The sequence below is a fragment of the Ornithorhynchus anatinus genome, chromosome 1 (genome assembly GCF_004115215.2).
Source record: "Ornithorhynchus anatinus isolate Pmale09 chromosome 1, mOrnAna1.pri.v4, whole genome shotgun sequence".
Taxonomy (NCBI): domain Eukaryota; kingdom Metazoa; phylum Chordata; class Mammalia; order Monotremata; family Ornithorhynchidae; genus Ornithorhynchus; species Ornithorhynchus anatinus.
The window spans coordinates 7,424,718-7,449,731 of NC_041728.1; the positions used below are offsets into that span (position 1 = coordinate 7,424,718).

The window sequence follows — 25,014 nt, forward strand, 5'->3', positions numbered from 1 at the left end:
AAAGCCACATCTAGTTCCAGGGCTGTGCAGGTAATCCATCTGCTGTGGTCCGAATCAAGATCTGTGGACTGATTTTTGTTTAACGTTGTACATCACCCTGATTCTATTTATTTGCCATTGTTTTATGAGATGTTCTTCGCCTTGACTCTATTTATTGCCATTGTTCTTGTCTGCCTGTCTCCCCCGATTAGACTGTAAGTCCGTCAAAGGGCAGGGACGGTCTCTATCTATTGCCGATTTGTCCATTCCAAGCGCTTAGTACAGTGCTCTGCACATAGTAAGCGCTCAATAAATACTATTGAATGAATGAATGAATAAAGCGTTTCGGCCTGCGCCGTGTGCGCAGAGGCATCCGGGCAGATCAGACGGTGCTGCGAGGTTGGGTGCCTTCTTTCCTCTCCCTCCTCCCTCTCCCTGCCCTTCTCGTGGGTAAACGGTCCCCAGCTGCTGCTGGTCCTGGCCGGGACTCACGCTCTAACTGCCGGTTTTCAAATATGGAGAAACGATAGCAGAAGTAGCGGCCCATCCCAATACCCCGAAGCAAGTGGTCGTTTTCTGGTTCCTTTGCAAACTCAGAACAAAGGTAGTGCCGCATTGACTTTCTAACGGAAATAAATGCTACATCACTGAAGGGAGGAAGTGGGTATTAACTACAAAGGGTGTTTTAGACAAAACCAACTTTTGGTCTCCTATGGGATTTTATTTTTTATTTTTTTCCTTTTGATCAATTTACAGAGGTAAAGAATTTAGAACACCAGTATCACAAAATCGTCATTCCCAACGAAGAAAGTGTGGTGATCTACTATAAGATCCGACAGCAACTCGCCAAACTGGGGAAAGAGATTGAAGAATATATTCACAAACCCAAGTACTGTTTGCCGTTTTTGCAGCCGGGCAGGCTGGTAAAGGTAAGCGTCTGAATTCTTTGTGACAGATGCTGTCTTGGGCAATTCATGCCCTGTTTGGTCCCTTATATTTGAGAACTACATTATGTACAGATTCACCCCCATAAATATCTGTGCTTGTGTTGACTGAAGTATTATTCCCACTTTTTTCATCCACTTGAGTAGGGAGCCAAAATTAAGCGTCAGTCTAGTGAATCGGATTTTTGAGTAGCAAGCTGTTTACCTGCCCGAATTCCATTCTGATCGCCCCACAATTTTATTTGGTAATATTGGAAAAGTCATTCAACTTCTCCTAGCCTCAGGTTTTTGGGGTTTTTTTTCCATCAGGAAAGTGGGAAAGTTAAAATGATCTCCACCTGCACACCTCCCATATTGTTGGATTAAATAAGGTCGGTGGAAAAATTTGAATTTTCCAGAGAATTGAGATAAACTTTAGAAATGGGTTAAAATGTACAAGCATGTAAAAGTTTTCACCTGCCCTATCCTCATCTACTTGAGTGCCTCCCTTACCTCTTTATGGCTGCTCTTCTTTTTCCTGTTTCTTCGAGCTTACAGAGAACAGCCATGCATGTAGTTGCATAAACCAAAATTCTTGAGGAAACATTAAAAAAAGAAATGGGAAAAGTCATTTTAGGCCTTGAACTGTAAGTCCTTGGGACAGGGACTGTTTTCAATCTGTTATTTTTGGTTTTGTTTTTTAAATGGCATTTTTTAAGCACTTACTATTGGCCAGGCGTGCTTAGAATTTACAAGCTAATCCGTTTCGGAACAGTTAGTGTTCCACACGGGCCCCGCAGTCTTAATCCCCATTTTCCAAATGAGGAAACTAAGGCCCAGAGAAGTTCAGTAACATTCCCAGTGTCCCGGCACAGACATGTGGCACAGCTGAAATTTGAACCCGGGTCCTCTGACTCCCAGACCCGAGCTCCTTCTACCAGGCCGTGCTGCTTCTGTTTCTCTCTCTAGACTGTAAGTTCGTTGTGTGCGGGGATTGTGTCGACCAACCGCGTCGTATTATGCACTCGGTAAATGCCACTGACTGATTGACCCTGTGTCTACCCCAGTGCTCTGCACACCGTAAGCATTCAATGCCATTGTCCGATTGATTGACCTCGCATCCACCCCCGGTGCTAAGCACACAGTCATTGCTTCATAAATGCCATTATCAATTAGCCTGGCTGCCTGACTTCTTTAAGAATACGGACACCCATTGCAAGTAAAAATGTTGTTCACTTGACTATGTAAAATGCCAAGAGGAATGCAGAGTGGCCAACCCGACTGCCCGTTAACGGTGGCCCTTGGGGTAACCTGACTGCAGATTGACCGGTACGGCAGGAGGCCGTCCAACACATTTCTGGTGTGGCCTAGAGGATAGAGCCCGGCCCTGCCACTTGTCGGCTCTGTGACCTGGGTCAGGTCGCTTCTCTTCTCTGTGCCTCAGTTACCTCAGCTGTAAAATGGGGGTAGATGCTGCAGGTCCCTTGGGGGATATGGACAGTGTCCAACCTGATTAGCTTGTATCCGCCCCAGTGCTTAGTAACCTGACAGTTCCACCTTCCTCTTGCTCTGGCTTTACTGTCAACTGTTGCTGCACAGAAAGGAGCTGTCCAGTAGCCTGGCCAGCAGAGAGGGAGAAAGAGGGATCGAAAGAGAGGGAGAGGCCAGAGAGAAACTAAACTCCAGGGAGGAGAGGGCAGGGAGTCAGGCTACGTGGAGAGGCCTATGGAGCGGCAACAGTGGGGAAAAACAAAGGGACGTGACATGGCCGAGAAAAGACAAAGGGAAGGAAATGAGCAGCGTCAAGAAAGAACAAGTGGCACGGAGTGGGAGGATAGGGAAGGACAAATTGGTAGAGACAGATATAAACGGAGAGAGGAAAGGGGGACAGAACGGCCAAAGAACCGACAGGAGGATAGGCGGGTGTTAGAAGAAAGGGCAGGACACGGGGACGGGAGGGAAGAGAAAGGGCAAAAGGGGAAGTGTATCCCTACTCGGTCCCAGATTAGATGTTGTCACGATGCTAAGGAGCTGCTGTGAACTGTTAACTCTGTCTTGTATTATCGAAATTTCATTGAGGAAGAGAAGTGCCACGCACCGTCATTTTTTGTAATGGATGCGTTTAGTTCATTATATATGATCTTCAGATTGATTCTAAAGCATTTCAGAATAAGCAGATGTCATTATAATATTGCATGCGGGCATTTTGAAGTATGCAATTTAAGTGTAACTCTGTCAGATTTAGGCAGGGGGGAGGGTCTGGCTTTCCTTACCCTTTTATTCCTGTCAGTTGTAGAACCCAAACAATGAATTAAAAAGCTCAGTTGAGAACTAAGACAGAGGTTAAGATATTTTCCTTTTGGGGGGTACAGATGAATGAAAGAAACCTTCATAGTCATTGTATATTGTTCCATGAGAGTGTTTTACCAGTAATAAAATATAATGTTATAAAAAGAAAAAATTAGGCACATAGTTTCACGTTTTGAGGCATTCGACTTAAGACAAAGCTCTCCGTAAAAGCTCTCGAGACACCGGAGGATATGTATTCAGTAAAACCATGTCAATTTTAATATTTGTTTTCCAGGTAAATTATTTAGGTTACTATAGTTCCAACTGGGGAGGAAATTTGGTTTTAATTTTATTTCCCCAACTCTCCTTTAGGGTTAAGTGTCGTGTTTCCATAATTTAGCTTTAGCCTTTCAAAGGAGGCTTTGTTGTAAATAATGGTGATACAGAAAGTAAACTAATCCGATACAAGTTGATAAATTATCTTAACATTCTTTTAATTATTTCAGGTGAAGAGTGAAGGGGATGACTTTGGATGGGGAGTAGTGGTCAATTTCTCCAAAAAGTCTAACGTTAAGGTAAAGCATTACAATTAATGTTAAAAACGTACACTTGAGTTTAGCACGCTGTCTTCTTTGATAGTAAAAACTGACATTTTGTGCAATTCTTTCAAACGGTCCAGGCCGAAAGAGGCAACCTAGAAGAATTGTCTTAGTTGAATTTCCCAGATCTTCCAGAGAAATCCACTAAGGTGCTAGTGTCAAAACAAGTAATTTGTAAGAACTTTTAGTAAAAAATCTGTGTTTGCCCTACAATTGGGTGAAGGTCCCAAAACTATCAAAGTTAGACCATTTTCTGCCGCTGAAAATCGGAGCAGATGTGACACGGAGGTTGGAGGCTGGCGACGCGCAGTAGAGCGGGGCATCGTCTTGGCCCGCCTTTTATAATGGGCCGACAGTGAAGAGTTGCAGAAGGGAAAGGCAGGGCAAGTGCATGTGCCCGATTCCTAGCCAGCCACTCACACCATTAGGAGACCCCACCGTGGTCCCGGGGCCTGCGAGCTGTGGGGGTTTACTAGCCACGTATCTTGCAGGCCTGGAACTAGCTAGGACCTTTGGCTTATTTGGCTAAAGCCCTGAAGAATTTGAACTGCAGCCAAAGACTGAAGAACAAAAGCTTTCTTTCAGTCAGTCATATTTAGTAATAATAATAATTGTGGTATTTAAGCACTTATTATGTTCCAGGCACTGTACCAAGCACTGGGATGGATACAAGCAAATTGCGTTGGACACAGTCCCCGCCCCACGTGGGGTTCTCCATTCCCATTTTACAGATGAGGCCCGGAGAAGCGAAGTGACGGGCCCAAGGTCACACAGCAGACAAGTGGCAGAGCTGGGATTAGAACCCATGACCTTCTGACTCCCAGGCCTGCTCTCTAGCCACTATGCCAGCACTCACTGTGTGCAGAGCACCGTTCTAAGTGCTTGGGAGATTATGACAATAACAAAAATTGATCCCAGCACCCATGGCTTCATCGGAGAAGACCCATTCATCCTCGTGGGTGGTCCCCGGCAAATCTGCTCTCCCCGCCAGCCAACCCGGCGCTCCCAGATTTTGACAGAATGGTGGGAGGCGGGAATCTCCTATTGAGATAATGCTGGGAAAGATAGACATCGTGGCTGTCATTGCCTTGCATTTCACATTTCAGTTGTATTTATTTCTCCTGTGCAGAGCACTGAACAAAGCACTTGGGAGAGTACCTTATAACAATAAGACTCATTCCCTGCCCACAAGGAGCTTACAGTCTAGAGGGGAAGACAAGACATTAGTATAAATAAATGACCTGTAGGCTGAGGGCTAGGCTAGTTACCTTGAGGTTCTTTCAGGCCATAAGATACTCTGGCCTTGCTTAGTTCTTAGTTCTAGAGAAGCAGCGTGGCTCAGTGGAAAGAACACGGGCTTGGGAATCAGAGGTCATGAGTTCGAATCCCAGCTCTGCCACTTGTCAGCTGTGTGACTGTGGGCAAGTCACTTCACTTCTCTGTGCTTCAGTGACCTCATCTGTAAAACGGGGATTAACTGTGAGCCTCACGTGGGACACCCTGATTACCGTGTATCTACCTCAGCGCTTAGAACAGTGCTTGGCACCTAGTAAGCGCTTAACAAATACCAACATTATTATTATTATTCCTTTAGCTCAATTATCCTGTTCATCAAACCACCCGCCATGCGGAAAACTTAAGTACGGTGTTCTTTGCCGTACTACTGTAAGGTATTGTTGATTCATTTGTAAGTCAAACTGTTTAGGTGGGTCCTTTCTTTGCAGTGACTTAGGTGAGCATTCTGATAGCCCGGTTTCTTCAGTCGTGAAGATATAATTCCCCTTCCAGGTGATAAGGCGTTCCGGAAACGGCAACTTTTAGTTAAGCCTCTTGTGGCATGTTAAATTCTCCTTTCTGTGTGCACTCTACACTCAGTTGACGTGACAAAGACAAAACTAGTCTGTTCCTTCAACAAGTTGAACTAAAAGCAAGCTCATAAACTTTGACTTTTAGTGGGAGCAAATGGTAGGATTAATGCTGCACCGTGGAGAAATATGCTCTATTTAATATGATTTTCTTACTTATCTGATTTTTCCTGCTTAGAAGTGGTATCTGGGGTGTATTCTTTTCTGTATTGGTGCCTCATAGATAGATCCTGGGATTTATGCCTCTCGTGGTCCTAGGTAGTGGAACTCAGGACAGATTTTTTTGATACACTCCTCGTCTGGTCCTGTTTTGCATGTAGCTCAGGCAGAAACTTACTTGCAGTGGCTGAGTATTTCCCTAAAACTTGTTTTTAAGGATTTTGAGGTCAGTCAGCTTGAAGGAAAGGAGTAGTGTAAACAAAGATGGAGGAGGAAAGGAAAATTGGCCGGAGATACTTGTGATGGATTTTCATCCCACCAAAACTCCTTCTTTAATTCCTATATTGCACTTAACTCATTTGTCCTATATGCCTGAAAACATTACAATTAATGATTTTCACATAGTGTGAGACAGGCAGTCCTTGGCTGCCGGAAAAGCTTATTTGTAACTTTATAAGTGGGAACCAGTCTTCCTATAAGAACAACTTTATAAATGAAGGTTTGTTTCCTGAACTAAGGTCAAGTACCTTATTTTTACCAAAAATTACTCAGAAGTGCATATTCATTCTTCAGTTGAGTTATTCCACTAAGTTATTGTATTTATGTTGAGTCAGAGTGGTTCCACAATAAGGTCGAGGACTTTTACTGCCCTGGAAATCAAGTGACCAAGTCGACCCTCGCCATTGACTCTGTTTGGGGTTGGGGCAGTCTGCTCCCTCCCTCTGCATTTTTTCCTCTCCTCTTTCTCTCCTTCCCTCCTCTCAGTTGCGACTTTTAAAATTGTTTCCCCGTCTCCACGTAGCTCCCCGCAGCATCGCCGACACCCCCAGAGTTAGCGTCATGAAGGACTCTGGTGCTATAAAGTAGAAAACGGATGGGTTTTAAAAGTGCAGCGGGAGGTGTAAATTTAAAACACGGTACATACTTAAACTGGAAATATCTGAAATCAAGGACTCTCTGTCCAAGGTTTTTGTAACCCAGATTTTTATGGGACCTGTCTGGTTTTCCAGTTGGAAGTGCACTCAATTCTACCAGAATGGGTGCTTTCACTGTGGGTTTTGGCTAGCCGGCAGTGGCAAAATCAGGAAAATTCTTCCAACAGAACTCAGGGTCCGAAGAAATGATTATGCACATATGGGTGGCATGGGCACAAGAATTTCTCCAGTGTGAATTTTCCTCACCTTGGGGTGCTAAAAGAACGCAGCCCCTGCAACACAGAGGGCTCTGCCACTTTTCCACTGTGTGACCTTGGGCCAGTCACTTTATTTTCTCTGGGCCTCGGTTACCTCATCTGTAAAATGGGGATTCAGACTCTGAGCCCCTTGGTGGGACATGGACTGTGTCCAACCCAATTAGCTCATCTCTGAAGCAGCGTGGCTCAGTGGAAAGAGCCCGGGCTTGGGAGTCAGAGGTCATGGGCTCAAATCCCAGCTCAGCCAATTGTCAGCTGTGTGATTTTGGTCAAGTCACCTAACCTCTCTGGGCCTCAGTTACCCCATCTGTAAAATGGGGATTAAGACTGTGAGCCTCACGTGGGACAGCCTGATCACTTTGTATACTTCCCAGCACTTAGAACAGTGCTTTGCACATAGTAAGTGTGTAACAAATGCCATTATTATTATTATTACTACAACCCCACACTTATTACAGTTTCTGACACATAGTAAGCGCTAAGCAAATACTTTTTTGAAAAAAAAGCAAAAAAAACTTGTAAGTGATTTTCAAGGTGTCGACTTGATGTTTCGAATCGATTTACTAATTAGCTCTAATTTATTAATTAGCATATTTATTTAGCTCTTTCTCTGTGCAGAGCACTTGGAATAATGCAGTAGAATTTTATACAGGATCTTGCAGTCCAGCAGGCGAGAGAGACACCAAAATAAATAGCAGGTGGATGCAACGGAGTTTAAAGATTAGGTACCTGAATACTGCAATGTCAGGGGGTGGATTGAATTCCAAGGTGCTTGGGGGGGTGAAGAGTCAACTGCATAGGTCCACTGTGTGGATTGGAGGGAAAGTGGGGTGGGGTGTTGAGAGTTCAATCAAGGAAGGCTTTCTGGAGGAGTTGTGATTTTAGTAGGGCATTGAAAATGGGGAGTGTAGGGGTGTCGGTCTCTTACGATGTTTTTAGTAGGGTGTAAGGGATCAGCCTGTTATGGACTAGTCATTTAGTACATTGCAAATATTCAGAAGAGCATTCGGGCACTGGGTAATTAGTCGACATAGCTCCAGGAGGAGAGACTAATAATAATAATGTTGGTATTTGTTAATTGCTTACTATGTGCAGAGCACTGTTCTGAGCGCTGGGGTAGATGCAGGGTAATCAGGTTGTCCCAAGTGAGGCTCACAGTTAATCCCCATTTTACAGTGAGGTAACTGAGGCACAGAGAAGTGAAGTGACTTGCCCACAGTCACACAGCTGACAAGTGGCAGAGCCGGGAGTCGAACCCATGACCTCTGACTCCCAAGCCCGGGCTCTTTCCGCTGAGCCACGCTGCTTCCCGTGAGAGAAGCAGGATAAACTCATGTAGTTGGTTTGTGTGACTGAGAAATAGGCCTTGTAGGTACGGAATGGAGTTACTAGCTTAAGCTTATAATTAAGTTGTCAACCAAATTTATTTTTTAGATTCTGTTTTAATTTAATCTTAAAAATTGAAGCTCAAGAGAACTTGGCGGTAACATTTTTGTTTGACTGATGAACCATTTCATAGAGTGCCGTGATAGATAGGGCAGTCCCACCAGTAACATTAAAAGCAAAGAGCTGTTAGGTAGTTGGGCACGGTCTACAGTATCACACTCAAACAGTAGGGAGCCTCCCGAACCATGGTGATCAGTGAGAAAGAGAAGAGAGAGATAGTAGGGTGGCGAAACATCTCCTAGAACATAAAAGGGGTTAATTCTGGTCTAGAAAATGGGACTGTGAAGGCTCAGAGAAGTGAAGTGACTTGCCCAAGGCCACACAGCAGACAGGTGGCAGAACCCAGATTAAAACCCATGACCTTCTGACTCCAAGGCCCATTGCTCGACCCCCTCTGCCATCTAAGCATGGCAAAAAAATTTCCTTTCTAAGATACCATTTCTCCTCTTGGTGCTGCTGAATATTTTTGCCCAAAATGAACTAATGGAAAATCATCTCATGGGATTTATTTCCTGAAATGAATAAATCCCAGGAAATTTGGCTGGAATGTCCATGTGCAGCAGTTTCTTTATCTTTCAACTTTTCCAAAAGCAAATACACCATATAAGGACGGTGTATGTTTTTGCCCGTTTTTTTGTTGGATTTTGAAACCTCTCTCCCGGTCTTGGGATATGTGTGAGCATATTTCCATGTGTTCCTGTATATGTGTGTGTTTGTCCAATTGTGCTCTAGATTGTGAACTCGTTGTGGGCAGAAATGTGTCTGCTATTACATCGTACTCTCCCAGACACTTAGTACAGTACTTTGCGCACAGTATGCGCTCAGTAAATGCGATTGAATGAATGTGTGATTGTCTCTGAAGCTAGGTAAATGTGATGTTTTAAACCCTTTATTGAGGCTTGGTCAGGGTGCCAGGAAGATGCCTGTTCAAAGCAGTGTGGCTTAATGGATAGAGCACAGGCCTGGGAGTCAGAAGGACCTGGGTTCTAATCCAGTCTCTGCCACTTGTCTGCTGCGTGACCTTGGGCGAATCACTCTTGGAAAAGGCAGTGAAGCTTGACTTCATCTGATGTGGCATAGCTGGGGTTGTCAGGGTAAAACGGGCTGAAATTAGTATGGCGCGCAACAGTCAAAAATGAGGTGACTTATTATTTTCTGCAAAGCTTGACGAGTCCCTGAAACCAAGAAGTAAAATGAAAACTAGTGTCAGGCCCTCTGGATAGCAAAGCAGAAGACTGACAATCTCTCTCACACTCTGGCGACCAGGGATTTGGGTTTTAATCAATCAATCACTTCTATTTATTGAGCGCTTACCATGTGCAGAGCACTGTACTAAGCAGTTGGGAGAGTTCAGCGGAACAGTTGGTAGACACGTTGCCTAAACAGTCCTAAACCTGATGCAGTATTCAAAGGTATTGATACCACTATGTTTAAAACTTCTTGAAAATGTTGAATTTGTTGTCAATAATAATGTTGGTATTTGTTAAGCGCTTACTATGTGCAGAGCACTGTTCTAAGCGCTGGGGTAGATACAGGGTGATCAGGTTGTCCCGCGTGAGGCTCACAGTTAATCCCCATTTTACAGATGAGGTAACTGAAGCACAGAGAAGTTGTGACTCGCCCACAGTCACACAGCTGACAAGTGCCAAGACCCGGGATTTGAACCCATGACCTCTGACTCCCAAGCCCAGGCTCTTTCCACTGAGCCACGTTACTTCTCAAAGCAATATGATGAATGATGGATTTTTTTGGTCCCTTCTCTTTTCATTTTTTTCAAATCCTTAGATATGAGATGAAATTATTTTTCAGAAAAAGTGTTAACTATTATAAAGAACTGAGGGAGTACATGTTTATAAAGCACTTCTGATTGCGATTTGCTCAATAAAGCCGTGTCTTGTTAACTTAATCCTTTTGGAAGGCACATCTCCTCTAGGGAGCCCTTCCCTTTCTAAAATCTCATGTCCTCTTTACCACTCCCTCCAACGTTACCCTTGCACTTGAATTTGCACCCTTTATTCACCCTTTCCTCAGGCCCACAACACTTATCTGTAATTTATCTCTAATAATGTCTGTCTTCCCCCACTAGACTCCGAACTCCTTGTGGACAGGGAACATGTCTAACAACTCTGTTACATTGGTCTCTCCCAAGCAAAGAAAGATTCCAGGTGTTCACCACGTATCCGATCCTTTACAGTGTTTTGAATGTTTATGGTATTTAGCGCGAATTCTGTGCTAATTGCTGGAGTAGAACAAAGGGATCAGATTTCTTCCCGTCTGATAGCGTTTCCCAACTAAAATAATCCAAGCCATAGAAGTACACGAGGAAGGCAGAGTAAGGAAGCGCAATTTTAGCTGCATTTGCATTTATCGACGGCATTTACCGAGCGCTTACTGTGTGCAGACCACTGTTTGCGGCGCTTGGAGAGTACAACAGGGTAGGTCGTACGCTCCAAACGTCGACTTAGCCTCGTGCCTTTAGATCGGCCGGTAGTCGGCTCTGCCGCATATGGATTTCGTCGTCCAGAGCGGTTCGGCTAATAACGAGCGGTTTTTATAAGCTTAAATCGAAACAGCTGCTAGCAGTACCTGTTGTACAAAATACGATGTTGAAAGAAGTGATCTTTTCCTAATTGGTAATTAGATTATACCATTTGACAGCGGTAAAAAGAGAGCTGCTTCTCTGGACCGACTACCCGGCTACATTCCACTTGAAGTTCGGTATTGCGTGAAGCGAAGACTGAACAGTTGTTGTTCACCCTTTTGGCCGTGGTTTTAATCTGTTCCTAAACCCCTCGCCCTCCAAGTCTTCCAGCTGAAACAGCGGTGTGTTGGTTGGCTCTCCGATTCTCATCTGTGGTCAGGGGCGGAGAAACGTGGCTGAAATACCTCTGCACAGTTCAGCCCCACGTGACTACTAATATCATTCTCCCCCCTCTCCCTGCTTTATTCTAAAAGTATCCACAGTGTCATATTGCATTTCCATGAATGTTGAGGAAACGGGTGTACAGCCTTTCATTAAACTCGTACCTTTCAAGAGTTGACGGTTGTTTTCAATCCATCAGCAGTATTTATGCAATGCCTGCTGCGTGCAGAGCACTGTACTAAGCGCTTGGGAGAGTACAGTGCAAAATCCCCTCTAGACTGGAAGCTCATCTCTAGCCCGTAAGCTCTCTGTGGGCAGGGAATACGTCTGTATACTGTAGTATCCGCATTGTTTTGTCTGTATATTGTTGTAGCGTACTCTCCCGAGCGGTTAGAACAGTGCTCTGCACACAGTAAGCGCTCAAGAAATGCAGTTGAATGAAGGAACGGATGAATGATCGAGAAGTGTGGAGCAGAACCCAGCCCGAGTCCTGGGTAGCGCCAGCTCCGATTTCACCAGGGATGAAAGGGCAACAACTCCACCTGGACGGTGGCTTTATGACATGCATTCTGGGAGTTCCATGAAACGAAGAATTATCGAGGGACAGAATGATGCCGGGAGGTGCAGAACCTCACTTTTATTCACCCTCCTCCCAGCCCCACAGTACTTATGTCCACATAATAATCGTATCTGTTAAGCGCTTACTATATACGAGGCACTCTGCTAAGCCCTTGGGTGGATACAGGCAAATGGGGTTGGACACAGTCCCTGTCCCACGTGAAGCTCACGGTCTCAATCCCCATTTTACAGATGAGGTAACTGAGGCACAGAAAAGTGAAGTGACTTGCCCAGTGCCACCCAGCAGACAAGTGGCGGTGTCGGGATTAGAACCCACAACCTTCTGACTCCAGGCCACTACACCATATTTTTATCATTTATTTGCATTTATGCCTAGGCTCTAGACTTGAGACTGTGAGCCCCGTTGTGAGCTGTTGATGGTCGTATCGTACTTTCCCAAGCGCTTAATACAGTTCTCTGCACACAGTAAGTGCTTAGTAAATATAATTGAATGAATAAGTGAATGTCTATCTCCCCCTTTAGTCTGTAAGCTCTTTGTGGGCAGGGAATAAGTCTGTCTATTGTTGTATTGTACTCTCCCAAGAACTTAGTATAGTTAACATTCAGTAAATACGATTGAGTGACTGACTCACTTCTATTCATGTCTTTGGCCAATTTTGTAAGAATTGCCCTTCTCACTGATATCACTGTTTTTTCATTTTCTTTCCCCACCCTCTAGCCTAATTCTGGTGAGCTGGATCCTCTGTATGTGGTTGAAGTCCTTCTACACTGCAGTAAGGAGAGTTTGAAAAATTCCGCTACCGAGGCGGCGAAACCCGCAAAGCCCGATGAGAAGGGAGAAATGCAGGTTGGTTTTGTGCTCTTGGGTGGTCAGACTTGAGAAAGTGTTTTGCAAATTAGCAAGCATCAGATTTCCTGGTACGTTTCCGTAGTCTTCGAGCAGATGGAGGTATGACTTCCTATTAGAAGGGGAATCCTGTATGCTCAGATCACCTGTAATGTGAGCTCCGTGTTTCTGACCCGCCCAGAGAACTCCACGGTGAAGAAAACTGGCATTGTGCACCCACGTTGGATCGTGCCGAGTGCGCGCGCGCACACATACAGCACAATCATATCTTCTTTTTTTCTTTTTTTATAGTATTTGTTAAGCGCTAACTATGTTCTAAGCATTGTTCTAAGCACTGGGGTAGATAGAAGCTAATCAGGATGGACACAGACCCCGTTCTCCATGTAGGACTCCCAACTAAATTGGTGGGAGGGAGGGTGCATTCATCCTCACTTTACAGGTGAAGGAACTGAGGCACAGAGAAATTCAGGGACTTACCCGATGTCACACAGCAGGCAGGTGGTGGAACCGGGGATTAGAACCCTGGTCGTCTGACTCCCAGCCCGTGCTCTTTCCACTCGTCCATACTGCTTCATCTGTTTCTTCTGGCATCACCTTCCTCGCCTGCAGAGCCTTATTGTTTACGACATTACGTGCTTACTCTGCCCTGATGACTTTGGTAGCACAAATGCATCACACAATGATTTCAGTAGCACAGTCACACACACAAATGCATTCTTCCTTTGAAGGGAACCAACTCAGAGGCTTTCTCATCTGAAATAATCCTAGCTGTAGGTGAGCCCAAGGAGAAATCTGCCCTAACTCCAACCCTAACCATATTTTAGCAGTTTAAGTCAGGTAACTACGTGGTCGGAAGACTGTTCCTCGATTCCATTTTGGATACGTCGTATTCAGAGTGCAGAGTAGAAATCCGTGTGTTGGAAGACCTGAGTATTCTGGGAAAAGAATCGGCAGGAACTTGTCCTTTAGACTTTAAGCTGCCTGTGGGCAGAGAACGTGTCTACGAACTCCGATGTACTCTCCCCAGCACTCGGTACAGTGCTCTGCCCACCGTAAGCCCTCTCAGTAAATGCCACTGGTTGACTGCCTGCAAAAGGGTGATACTGAAGTGTATGCTATTCCCCTCTCCCTTCAAAATGCCTCTTCCGTGCTTCTGAGGGAGGCCTGAAAGAAGGTGGGTTGCTGGTTGCTGCCAGGGCTCCCGCCTTCCTTCTGGCAAGTTTCTGCTAGAACCAGGCTCACGTCCAATCCTCAAGATGAAAGGCAGAGGGGAGGAGAGAGAGAATACGAACCTTTCCCTCTGGCCATTCTGACCAGTCGGGAGAGGGATGCTATTATTGCCCTCCCACCACTAAGGTAGTTGTGCAGATGAGCTGCAAAAACAGACTGAGTTGAATCTGAAATCCCCCCTCAGACCTTGAATTTGATTTTTCCAGGCAGCTTCCCTTCAGACTAAAGTAGGAGGGCCGGATGAATTGCCGCCTTAAAATACTCAACCCACGGGTATCTGTTCTTTGGTTTAAAGAGGAATCTTATTATTGCAGCCAACTGTTTTAGCTTAGATTCCAGCCGAAAGTGCCGGGGGAGCGTGAACGACTTCTTTCGGGCCACCGGGGAAGGCCTAGCGCTCAGGAGCAGTTATACCCGAAATGGTGTCCAAGTGCTTTGAAAGAGTTAATGGCACTAGGAGGAGGGATTGGCTGCTCCTTCCTGCCAAGGCACGGAGTGGATGCTTTTGCCAGCTGAAGTAATCCTAGCTAAGGAAGAACATGAGGTTGAAGATGTAACAAACTAGAATTCTAGGAATCGGCTGCGTTTTAGCCACATCATCGGAGAAGCTGAAAAATCAGAGATGGGATTGGCAGGTGAAAATCAGGGAGATATCTGACAGCAGATTAGGTCAAAATGGGTTTTTTTCTCGTGGAGATCAACCGCTTTTGCAAGGTGACAACTTGGAATTACATGCGGTTGGTCAGTGTATTTTTTTTTCGCATAAGAGAAATATCTGCTTTCAGCAAAAAACATATTTTTATTGCCCCGACTTCATTAAAATTATATTGCTTCAAATAAAATCGAATAAGTTGTAATAAACATTTGGGGATCATTTGGATTTCTGTTACTAGCTATATTTTAGGGAAAATTGTTGGCCCCGCTATCCTCTGAATGCTTTCAATTAAAACTCATTAGGTTCTGTTAATTTACACTTCATTATTTTCTTAAGGATAAATTGGATTTATGGAAAATGTGCAGAAGTAAAAATTAGTGAGACTTAAAAATAGTTGTTAGTGATTTGAAATTTGTCACACATTGGCATTGATTCTAGCCAGACTCTCACTTCCCAAAATTGGACTTTTTGTAGGCAAATTTACAGTGTCTCACAGCAGACGGTTTTCTGAGGAGCAGTTCATTAGATTTGGACCATAGACGAATTTAAAAATTGAAAGATTCTTTTATTTCCCTTTGCCTCAGAGGAGTACATGAAATTCAGATCGTGTTCAAGGGAAATGGCCTCATCTAAATTTCTCTGTTCCTGGGTGAATGATCTGAAAACTGAATCAGTCAATCAGTGGTATTTATGGAGTCCTTAATGTGTGTAAAGGTCAGTTCTAGGGGCTTGGGAGAATACAGTACAACAGTACTCCCTGCCCAAAGGAGCTAACATTGTAGAGGGAGAGACAGAAATTAATATAAATATATTGTGGATCTTTAAAAAGTGCTGTGGGACTGAGGGCAGCCTGACTGTCAAGTGCTTGAAGGGGCCAGATCCAATTGCGAAGGTGACACAGAAGGGAGAGGGAGCAGGGGAAATGAGGGCTTAGTCAGGGAAGGCCTCTTGGAGGAGATGAGATTTTAATTAGGCTTTGAAAATGGGGAGGGCGATTCTCATTGGTATATAAAGAGGGTAGGGAGTTCCAGCCCAGCGGGAGGATGTGGGAGAGGGGTCGGCGGCGAGATAGATGAGATTGAGGTCCAGTGACGCGGTTGGCGTTAGAGGAGCGATGTAGCGTGCTGGGTCGGAATAGGAAATGAGTGAGGTAAGGTAGGAGGGGGAGAACAGATTGAGTGCCCCGTTCAACGGCCTCTACTCCATTCTAATTCCCCTCGGCCTCCCAGCTGCCTTCAACACTGTGGACCACCCCCTTCTCCTGGAAACTATCTAACTTAGGTTTTACTGACACTATCCTGTCCTCGTTCTCCTCTCATTTCTCTGGAATCTCATTCCATTTCTTTTGCGGGCTCCTCCTGCCTCCCATCCCATTACTATGGGGGTCCCTCAAGACTCAGTTCTGGGTCCCCTTTTATTCTCCATCTACATCCTCTCCTTTGGAGAACTCATTCGCTCCCATGATATTCAAATCTATATCTCCAGCCCTGATCTTTCCCCTTCTCTGCGGTCTTGTATTCCTCCTGCCTTCAAGACGTCTCTACTTGGGTGTCCCGCCGGCAGCTCAAACTTAGTGCATCTAAAACAGAACTACTCATCTTCCCACCCAAACCTTGTCTTCACCATCACCGTAGACAGCACCACCGTCCTCCTCATCTCACAAGCTGGTAACCGTGGGCATTATCCTCGACTCATCTCCTCATTCAATCCACATATTAAATCTGTCACCAAAGCCTGCCGGTTCACCCATCGCAACATCCCTAAGATCCCCTCTTTCCTCTCCATCCAGACGTTGATCCAAACACTTCTGTCCCACCGTGATTACTGCATGTCATCTTGCTGAATTCCCTGCCTCTTGTCTCTCCCCACTCCAGCCCATACTTCACTCTGTTGCCCAGATCATTTTTCTACAGACCATTTTTCCAACTCCTCAAGGACCCCCAGTGGTTACCCGCCTCCTTCCGCAATCAAACAGAATCTCCTTACCCTTGGCTTTAAAGCACTCAGTCACCTTGCTCCCTCCCATCTCAACCTTGCCGATTTCCTACCACGGCCTAGCACGCTCACTTTGCTCCCTTAAAACCCACCTACTCACTGGACCTCAATCTCATCTATTATTACTGCCGAGCCCTCGTCCACATCCTGCCTCTGATCTGGAACTCTCTCCCCCTTCAAATCCAACAGACCTTTGCTCCCCGTACTGTCAAGGCATTTTGAGGGGAGGAGAAATATGGACTGAGCTGTGCTTTAGCAAAATGATCTGAGCACGAAAGGAGAGGGGAGAGACAGGAGGCAGGAAGATCAGCGAGGAGGCTGATGCAGTAGTCGAGGCCAGAATGTGATAAGTGCTTGGATCAGCGTGGCGGCAGTTCGGATGGAAAAGAAGGGGCGGATTCTAGAGATGTCATGAAGGTAGAACTGACGGATTGGGTGTGTTGGTGCTCACAGTTTAAGGGGGAAGGGGGACAGGTATTTAATCCCCATCTGACAGATTTGCCCAAATCTGTAGGCGATGGTCAGAGCCAGGATTAGAATCCAGGCTTCCTGACTCCCTGCTGTTTTTACTAGATGAGGCCGAGGTGTGGTAAATCAGTGAATCAGTGGTATTTATTGAACGCGTCCTGTGTGCAGAGCAGTATACTAAGCTCTTGGGAGAATACAGTATAACAGATTTGGTAGATACATTCCCTTCCCATAATGAGAGTGAATGCAGAGTTCCCCTATTTTCCTCTTTCCTCTATCCCACAACCCTCTTGTGGAACAGATCTTGCTTTTTGTACCCTTTCACATATGCTGCTTCCTAACCCACACATTCTTAGCCAAGTGCTCTTACCCTTAACCAACCCACCTTAAATCACAAATACATTGGATCATCACCATTCATGAAATTCAGCTTACCCTAACCAACTCCAGTATTTCCAGTGAAAGTTTTGAATAATCCACATTTGATATTCTTTACACCCTTCTGGCTACATCAATATACGATTTTGTGAAGCCCTGGTTTTCCCTACCATCACCTGCCATTTCAAATTGCCTAAGCTCTCATTTGCCCGAGTGGGAGGGAGAACTGAGTATTCACCAGTTCTTCTTTCAAATGCAATGCATTTCAGCATTTGCTAGTTTTTCGTTAGTGATCATTTTTAAAAGGCACAGCCACAAATCGTGGCATTGATTATAAATGTGAACTGTTGTTTTAGAGCCTTTGTTCTAGGTGACTTTCTCTCAATTTCTCCTAGCAGCTTTAAATTCATAGGAGAGGACTTTTTCCATTTTTTTGAATTGGGGAGGGGGAGATTATGTATGCTTCATTCAGAGAAATATTTCTACACTGCTAGCTGTTTGAGAAGTATTTCCTGGCAAGATATTAGGGTGAATGGTTTTTGCTTTAAGATTCGAGATGTACTGCTTGTTACTCATGGAAGACCAGTGCACCTCGTAGTTCTTAACGTTGGCTAGCATTGGTGATTTGAAATAGGCGAAGGATAAAACCGTTAATCATAGGGAACTGTCTCACAGAGAGCCAGTAGAATAAAGGCAATAGAAAAAACAATCCTTTAGGAAATTACAGTTGGTTCCTTTATTTAAAAAAGAAAAACTCTCCAGGATACTATCAATTAAATATTTGCTGACAGGTTATCATCTTGAAAGCATTGAGCACGTTTGAGTGCCCCTTGAGTGTTTTTTTGGCCATATGTACTTAATTATGAAGTTATGTGAAACAGGATTAAAGAAACAAAACCTCATTTTTGGTTGGTTTTTTTCATATGAATAGTCATTTTGTATTCTGTGGTTCAGTGAATGGTACCAGAAATGAAGAATATCGAAGGCTAATCAGTCTGATAGATAAATCAGCAGTAAATTATAAACTCATTGCTTCCTTGGATTTTTTTTAAAAAAGCAAAGCTTTTCTAGCTTAAGCATGTTTGTAACATCTTTTTTTATGTTTAAAAGTGAATAGAGGTTTCTCTGATTGTGGGATTAATTTCATGTGTGTAATTATAATAATAACGATAACTATGGTATTTGTTAAATGCTTCCTATGTGCCAAGCATGGTACTGAGAGCTGGGGAGAGAGAGAATATAATCAGATCAGACACAGTCTGACCTGGGCCTCACTGTCTATGGGGGTGGAACTGCTGTTTTACCCCATTTGACATAGATGAGGAAACTGAGGCCCATAGAAGTTAAGTAATTCGCCGCGGGTAACACAGCAGGCAAGTGGGGGGAGCTGGGATTAGAGCCCGTGTCTTCTGACCCCCCAGGCCCGTGCTCTATTCACTTCTCAGTGGCCTCAAGTGCTGCTGTAAACTCTCCTGTCACTGCGGGTAGGCTGAAAGGAGGGTGGACCCAACCCCGAGAGCGTGGGCACACGTGCAAGTGTGGGCACGCAGGAAACGAACCCGCTTCTCCACCGAAAGGGAGAGTGGGTCCCAGACCATTCCCACTCATCTCCAGGGGAAAGAGGGGAACAGAAAGCCCTGTCCCCCAACCCTTTCCCAGGTTGAAGGTGTGAAGGTGTGGATTCATCCTCCCGTGGAAGTTTTTCTGAAGGCTATTTGAGGGAGCTTTAGATGGCGGTGGGAATCCCTTGGGGGAGAATTTAAACCTGAAGGGGGAAGGTCTACCCTGTGCTCTGATTCTCTGGCGAGTCAGTGGGTGGGGAATGTGTCTGTTTATTGTTCCGTTATACTTTCCCAAGCACTTAGTACAGTGCCTTGCACACATTAAGCGTCCAATAAATATGATTGAACCAATGATTGAATGACGAGGCAGCATCTGAGACCTCTCTCGGCAGTTTTCATCCCTTCTGACACCTTGGAACGAGCCAACCTAATTACTAACTGACGAGGCCACCCACCCTCGCTGAGATGACACGAAAGTGATTTCAGGAGTATCTGGGTTATTCCAGATTATCTGGTATCCACCCCCACATGTAGTACAGTGTTGGCAATGAGTAAGTGCTTAGTGCTTGGCACATAGTGCTTAACAAATAACATCGTTATTGTTATTAATAATAATGTTGGTATTTGTTAAGCGCTTACTATGTGCCAAGCACTGTTCTAAGTGCTGGGGTAGATACAAGGGAATTAGGTTGTCAAACGTGGGGCTCACAGTCTTCACCCCCAATGTACAGATGAGGGAACTGAGGCACAGAGAAGTTAAGTGGCTTGCCCATGTCCACACAGCTGATAAGTGGTGGAGTCGGGATTAGTACCCATGACCTCTGACTCCCAAGCCCATGCTCTTTCTACTGAGCCATGCTATTATTGTTGGAGTAGTAATAGGTGTTTTTTGTGAGTCGGAAGTATGAGGCCTAGAAGAAACCAGGCTAGGTCAAAATGAAATCCAGGTTGTGGGTGATTAAAAAGGTAAAATTCCTCAAGGCATAGGGCTGGAGAGAGTTCGAGAGTTTATTCCACGGATGGTACTTGTAGAGAGGAGAGGTAATTTCTGGGAGTTCCCTTCTGTCGGGGATTCATTCACCCTCCCTTTTCCCCCTCCTCCCACTCCTTGGCAAACCTTGTCCAAGTGACCGGGCCAGGTTTGGATTCATCTGCCGTGTCTCATTTGAGCCACATCACCAGTTGAGAAAGATTCGTGGTCCTATATGCCTCAAAAACTATTTTCGCTTTTTAATTAACCTGTTTTCCATGTGCAGTCGTAGAGGCCCCAATTGCCTGCTGGAACGATGATTAACTTTATTCCAAGGTTATTAAAGGGACTGGAAAGAGATTGCCCTTGAAGTCCATGAAATGAGAAAGCCTACAGAATAAAAGTTATGGATTGCAATGATTCTTCCTTCACTAAAGCCGTTCCTTTAGCTGCAGTGCTTTGCTGGGTCTGGAAGTGATTTCCTTTAAATCCTTGCTTCTGGAAAATTCAGCCTATTAAGATAAGATGGGCAGTTGTAATTTATCACAGAATATTGTTTTGATAGGTTGTTCCTGTTTTGGTACATCTTCTGTCTTCCATCAGCAGTGTTAGACTTTACATCCCGAAAGACCTGCGCCCAGTGGACAACAGACAAAGTGTGTTAAAGTCAATACAGGTAAGCCTGGCGTTGTACTGAATCACAGGCTTTCAAAAGACACCGGACTAAATTAGAACCCAGCGGGATCTAGAGCTTTATGAAAGCGTCACCAAACGATGCTTTGTAATTTCTTTCTTTCTGGCAACCAACTATTATGTTTCAGAATAAGACTGCAGAGGGACAGAGTAATTGTTATGGGAGCTGGTGCTGCCTTGTGTAAAGGAGTTTTGTAGAAATGTGGTCAGCGTCAATGGGAGGTTGGTTCTTGACGGAAGTCCATCCCACTGCCTCAGCTCCCGGGGAAAGAGCCATCAAGGGGGGCGCCTGTCGGGGCTCTCTCCTCCAGTAGAACCCTTTTGCACCCAAAACTCAGGGTGTTTGAGGGGGTCTCCGTGCCTTGCCTCACATAAAAAGGACCGAAAGCCACAGTGGCACAAAACTTAAGCATCGTATCTGTTAATCATTCAGAAGCAGCTGTTGTTCTCGCCCCTCCTGTCGTGTATCGTAACGGATCCCTATCTGGAAATTTTGTACTCTCAGGAAGTACAGAAGCGGTTTCCCGACGGAGTCCCGTTATTAGATCCCATTGATGATATGGGCATCAAAGATCAGGGACTGAAAAAAGTCATCCAAAAAATTGAGGCTTTTGAGCATCGTATGTATTCTCACCCGCTCCACAACGACTCCAACTTGGAAACGGTCTACAAGCTGTGCGAAAGGAAAGCCCAGGTAGGACTCGCCGGCTGGATGTCCTCGGTATCGATTAAGTGGATTGAGCAGTGGTGTGCTGACCGGCTTTAAAAAGCAGCTTTCCTCCTCCAAGACCCAGCAGCCCCGTAGATCCTCTCTTCTCCCCCGGCTTCCCGCCGCCCCACCCTAGTAGGTTGGTTCCCCCCAGATATTTGTGGGGTGAGGCTTTGGTTCCCGGGAACTAAGCCTCTCCTGGCAACTCCCCAGCCCTGAGCCTGCCCTAGGTGCTGGGCCTGACCACAGTGAGGATGGGGCATGTCCATGCTCCTGACAGGGAATGTGTCGGTTCATTCTTCTCTTGTACTCTCCCAAGCGCTTAGTTCAGTGCTGTGCACCCAGTAATCGCTCAATAAATATAACCGGCTGAATTGTCAAGCTGCACTAACTACTGGCTGCAGCCACGGGAGGAGAGAGAGGAGATGGGTTTTTAGGGTGCCGGAGAAGAGATGGAGGAGGATGATAGTTATGATGGTATTCGTTGAGCGTTTACTATGTGCCAGGCACTGTACCAGGCGCCGGAGAACCACAGGCGGAGCTTCTGGGAATTGAACCCGGGGCCTCATGAAGCAGGGTTGTTTTTTTTTTCTCATGTCGCCATTTCTCTCCCCGTATTTCTTCTTTCACCTTCCCCTTCCCCTCCTCCTCCCTTGCTCTCATTCCTGCTTCCCTTCCCACTCAGCCACCTCATCTCTTTACCTCACTCACTCTTTTCCCCTCTTCTCCTCTCTCTCGCTTCCTCCCTGTCCCTCTCCCCTCCTGTCCACTTCCACATTTCCACCCTCCCTATTCCCTCTCCTTCCGCCCTACCTTTCTCCTTTAGTCAGCCTTCTCCCCTTCCCATCTCCCTCCCCGGGCATGTCTGAGCAGGGATCAATTCTGGCATTTTCAAAGCAAGGAGTGCATTCCCCCACACCCTGTGGGTGGTTAAGGTTGGACTACACTCCTTGCCTTGTCTCACCTCCTCATTCATTCACTGAGTCGTATTTATTCCTTAAAGTAAATATTGCTTAGTGTGTGCAAAACACTGTACTAAGCTCTTGGGAGAGTACAGTATAACAGAGGCATTCCTGCCCACAACGAGCTCTTAGTGTGGAGAGTTGCATTATCCTTTGGGTAACAATAACTAAATGTCTAGTAGCAACCAGTTGTCCTGTCTTTTTATTAACCAATTTCCAGGACGAAGTGCAGTTTTGTAATTTGACAACGGCCTTTTGTTTCTTTTAATGGTCCGAGCTCCCCCCCCCAACCCCACCCCCCATTTCAAATCGGAGGGACTCCAGGTTGCCTCTGGCGAACGCAGCATTTGACCCTTGTGTCATGTGGTGTTTTTTTTTTCTAGATTGCGGTGGATATTAAAGGTGCGAAGCGAGAGCTGAAGAAAGCGAGAACGGTCTTACAAATGGATGAGCTCAAATGTCGCAAACGGGTTCTGCGGCGGTTGGGCTTTGCCACATCTTCGGATGTCATAGAGATGAAGGGGAGAGTGGCTTGTGAGATCAGCAGGTAAACAAGACAGTTGGCCAGTCGAGGCGGTTATTGCCACACGGTCAGGCCACTTATTCCGGGGGACTGAGAGCTGCCTTCCAAGTTCTTTATCCTCTTTTCCTACTCAAAACCTAATCAAAAATTTGTTTCGATCCTGGTCAACCCGCTTAAAACGGAAGGTGCTGTTATTTCCCGTATTTCTTTTGACCTTTACAAAACATGCTACCCCGCCCCTTCCAAAATGGCCAGATTGCGCCTGTTAGACAGCTGTTCTTTTAAGATAAACATATTCTCTTCTTCACTTTCTCCTCTATTGCTTTTTTGGCTCTTAGCGCCGATGAGCTGCTCCTGACCGAAATGATGTTTAATGGACTTTTCAATGACCTCTCGGCCGAACAAGCGACGGCATTACTGAGCTGTTTTGTGTTCCAAGAAAATGTGAGTTACTTTGCTAAATTAAAAAAGAGCTTATCAAGCTAACCGTCGCAGAAATGGGGCTCGTGCACAAGCCAAAGCATTTGGGAAGGATGAATATTGGGGAGAGTTATAGTAACGGTATCTTAATTATGAAGGAGTACCCAAGGACATGAACCCGGGAGAATTTTGGAGGAAAGTGGAAGAAGGCATGGAAGTATTCAAGAAAGAATAGACATTATGCATTCAATAGTATTTATTGAGCGCTTACTGTGTGCAAAGACTGTACTAAGATCTTGGAATGTACAATTCGGCAACAGCTAGAGACAATCCCTGCCCAATGACGGGCTCGCAGTCTAGTCGATAAAATGAACTTTTTTGCTTTCCTTATTACGACTCAGAATGGGCAGGTTTAAGCCCGTAGAAGGTAAAGCCTAGCAAGTACAGAACTCTTATTTTGCTAGAAAGAATGAGCAGAATGAGTAAGTGAAATGAAAGGTATAAATGGAGATAGGTTAGGATGTTTTTTTTAAAAAATCAGAGACGGGATTGAGGGTGACTAAGGAAACTTGAAGTGATAGGCCAGCTTTTTCCTTGGGCACAGAAGAGCAGTCAGTGATCAGAAAGTGTCATTATTGGCCCAGGCATCATTTTTAATGTTAGTCGAGTTGCACTTTCAACTGTTAAAAAAACCCAAAATAAGCATGTTGGTTTGGAGGACTGACAAATACGAAAAATTACCTCTCCATTTTATAATTTGGAGCCAACACAATTTTCTCGGAGAGAAAATAAGTCTGGTCTTTCTCTTTTTATGGTATTTATTATTAGTCGCTTATCTTGTTCCAGGCCCTTTAGAAACAGTCTAATCTGGTTGTACAAAGTCCATGTCCTTCATGGGGCTCACAGTCTTTAATCTCCATTTTACAGATGAAGGAACTGAGGCACAGAAAAGTGAAGTGACCTGCCCAAGGTCACACTCTTTTGAGAGTTTGCTCTGTAGGGTGAAATTGACGGGCAGACCAAGTCAAGTGCATTTTGTCTTCCAGAGACCAGTTTCATGTACCACGCTCCCCCCCACCCCACCCCTTTCGATGGTTGCAGTCTTGCGAGTTGAGGAAAACTTGCTGTGCTGCGGCAGTTACCCGTGATGGCGATGCATGCGGGACGATCGGAAGAACATTCCTTAATTGGCTGATCTCGTTCTAGCCAACAGCCCGTTTTGGAAACCCAGGTTGTCACAGACCTAAGTATTCCCGTTGGTCATCTCTTTCTGCTGGTCTCCATTTATTTAGCCAGGTAGCAGATTGATACAAGGATACCGAACTGCTTTCCTCTACCCGTCAGCAAAGAGAAGCAGCAAGGCGTAGTGGATAGAGCACGGGCCTGGGAGTCGGAAGGTCCTGGGTTCTAATCCCGACTCCGCCACGTGTCTGCTCTGTGACCTGGGGCAAGTCACTTCACTTCTGTGCCTCAGTTACCTCATCCGTAAAATGGGGATTGAGACTGTGAGCCCTATTTGGAACAGGGACTCTGTCCAACCCGATTCGCTAGTATCCACACTAGTTGCCATTTTCTGTCCTGTGATTTTAGAGTCCACCCTTGGAAGCAGTGTAGCCTAGTAGAAAGACCTTGGGCCTGGGAGTCAGAAGACCTGGGTTCTAATCCCGACTCCGCCACATGTCTGCCGGGTGACCTTGAGCAAGTCACT

At 45.3% G+C, this 25,014-nt stretch overlaps 1 protein-coding gene across 1 annotated transcript in view; it reads left to right on the forward strand.

Annotated features, from left to right (window-relative positions):
- Positions 1-25,014, forward strand: part of MTREX (Mtr4 exosome RNA helicase) — a 96,987-nt gene that overhangs the window by 53,360 nt on the left and 18,613 nt on the right. The window contains exons 17-23 of the mRNA XM_029066383.2: positions 736-908; positions 3,698-3,766; positions 12,613-12,741; positions 20,565-20,675; positions 21,198-21,386; positions 22,747-22,910; positions 23,225-23,330. Of these exons, the coding sequence (XP_028922216.1) occupies positions 736-908; positions 3,698-3,766; positions 12,613-12,741; positions 20,565-20,675; positions 21,198-21,386; positions 22,747-22,910; positions 23,225-23,330 (941 nt within the window). The remainder of the gene's footprint in view (positions 1-735; positions 909-3,697; positions 3,767-12,612; positions 12,742-20,564; positions 20,676-21,197; positions 21,387-22,746; positions 22,911-23,224; positions 23,331-25,014) is intronic.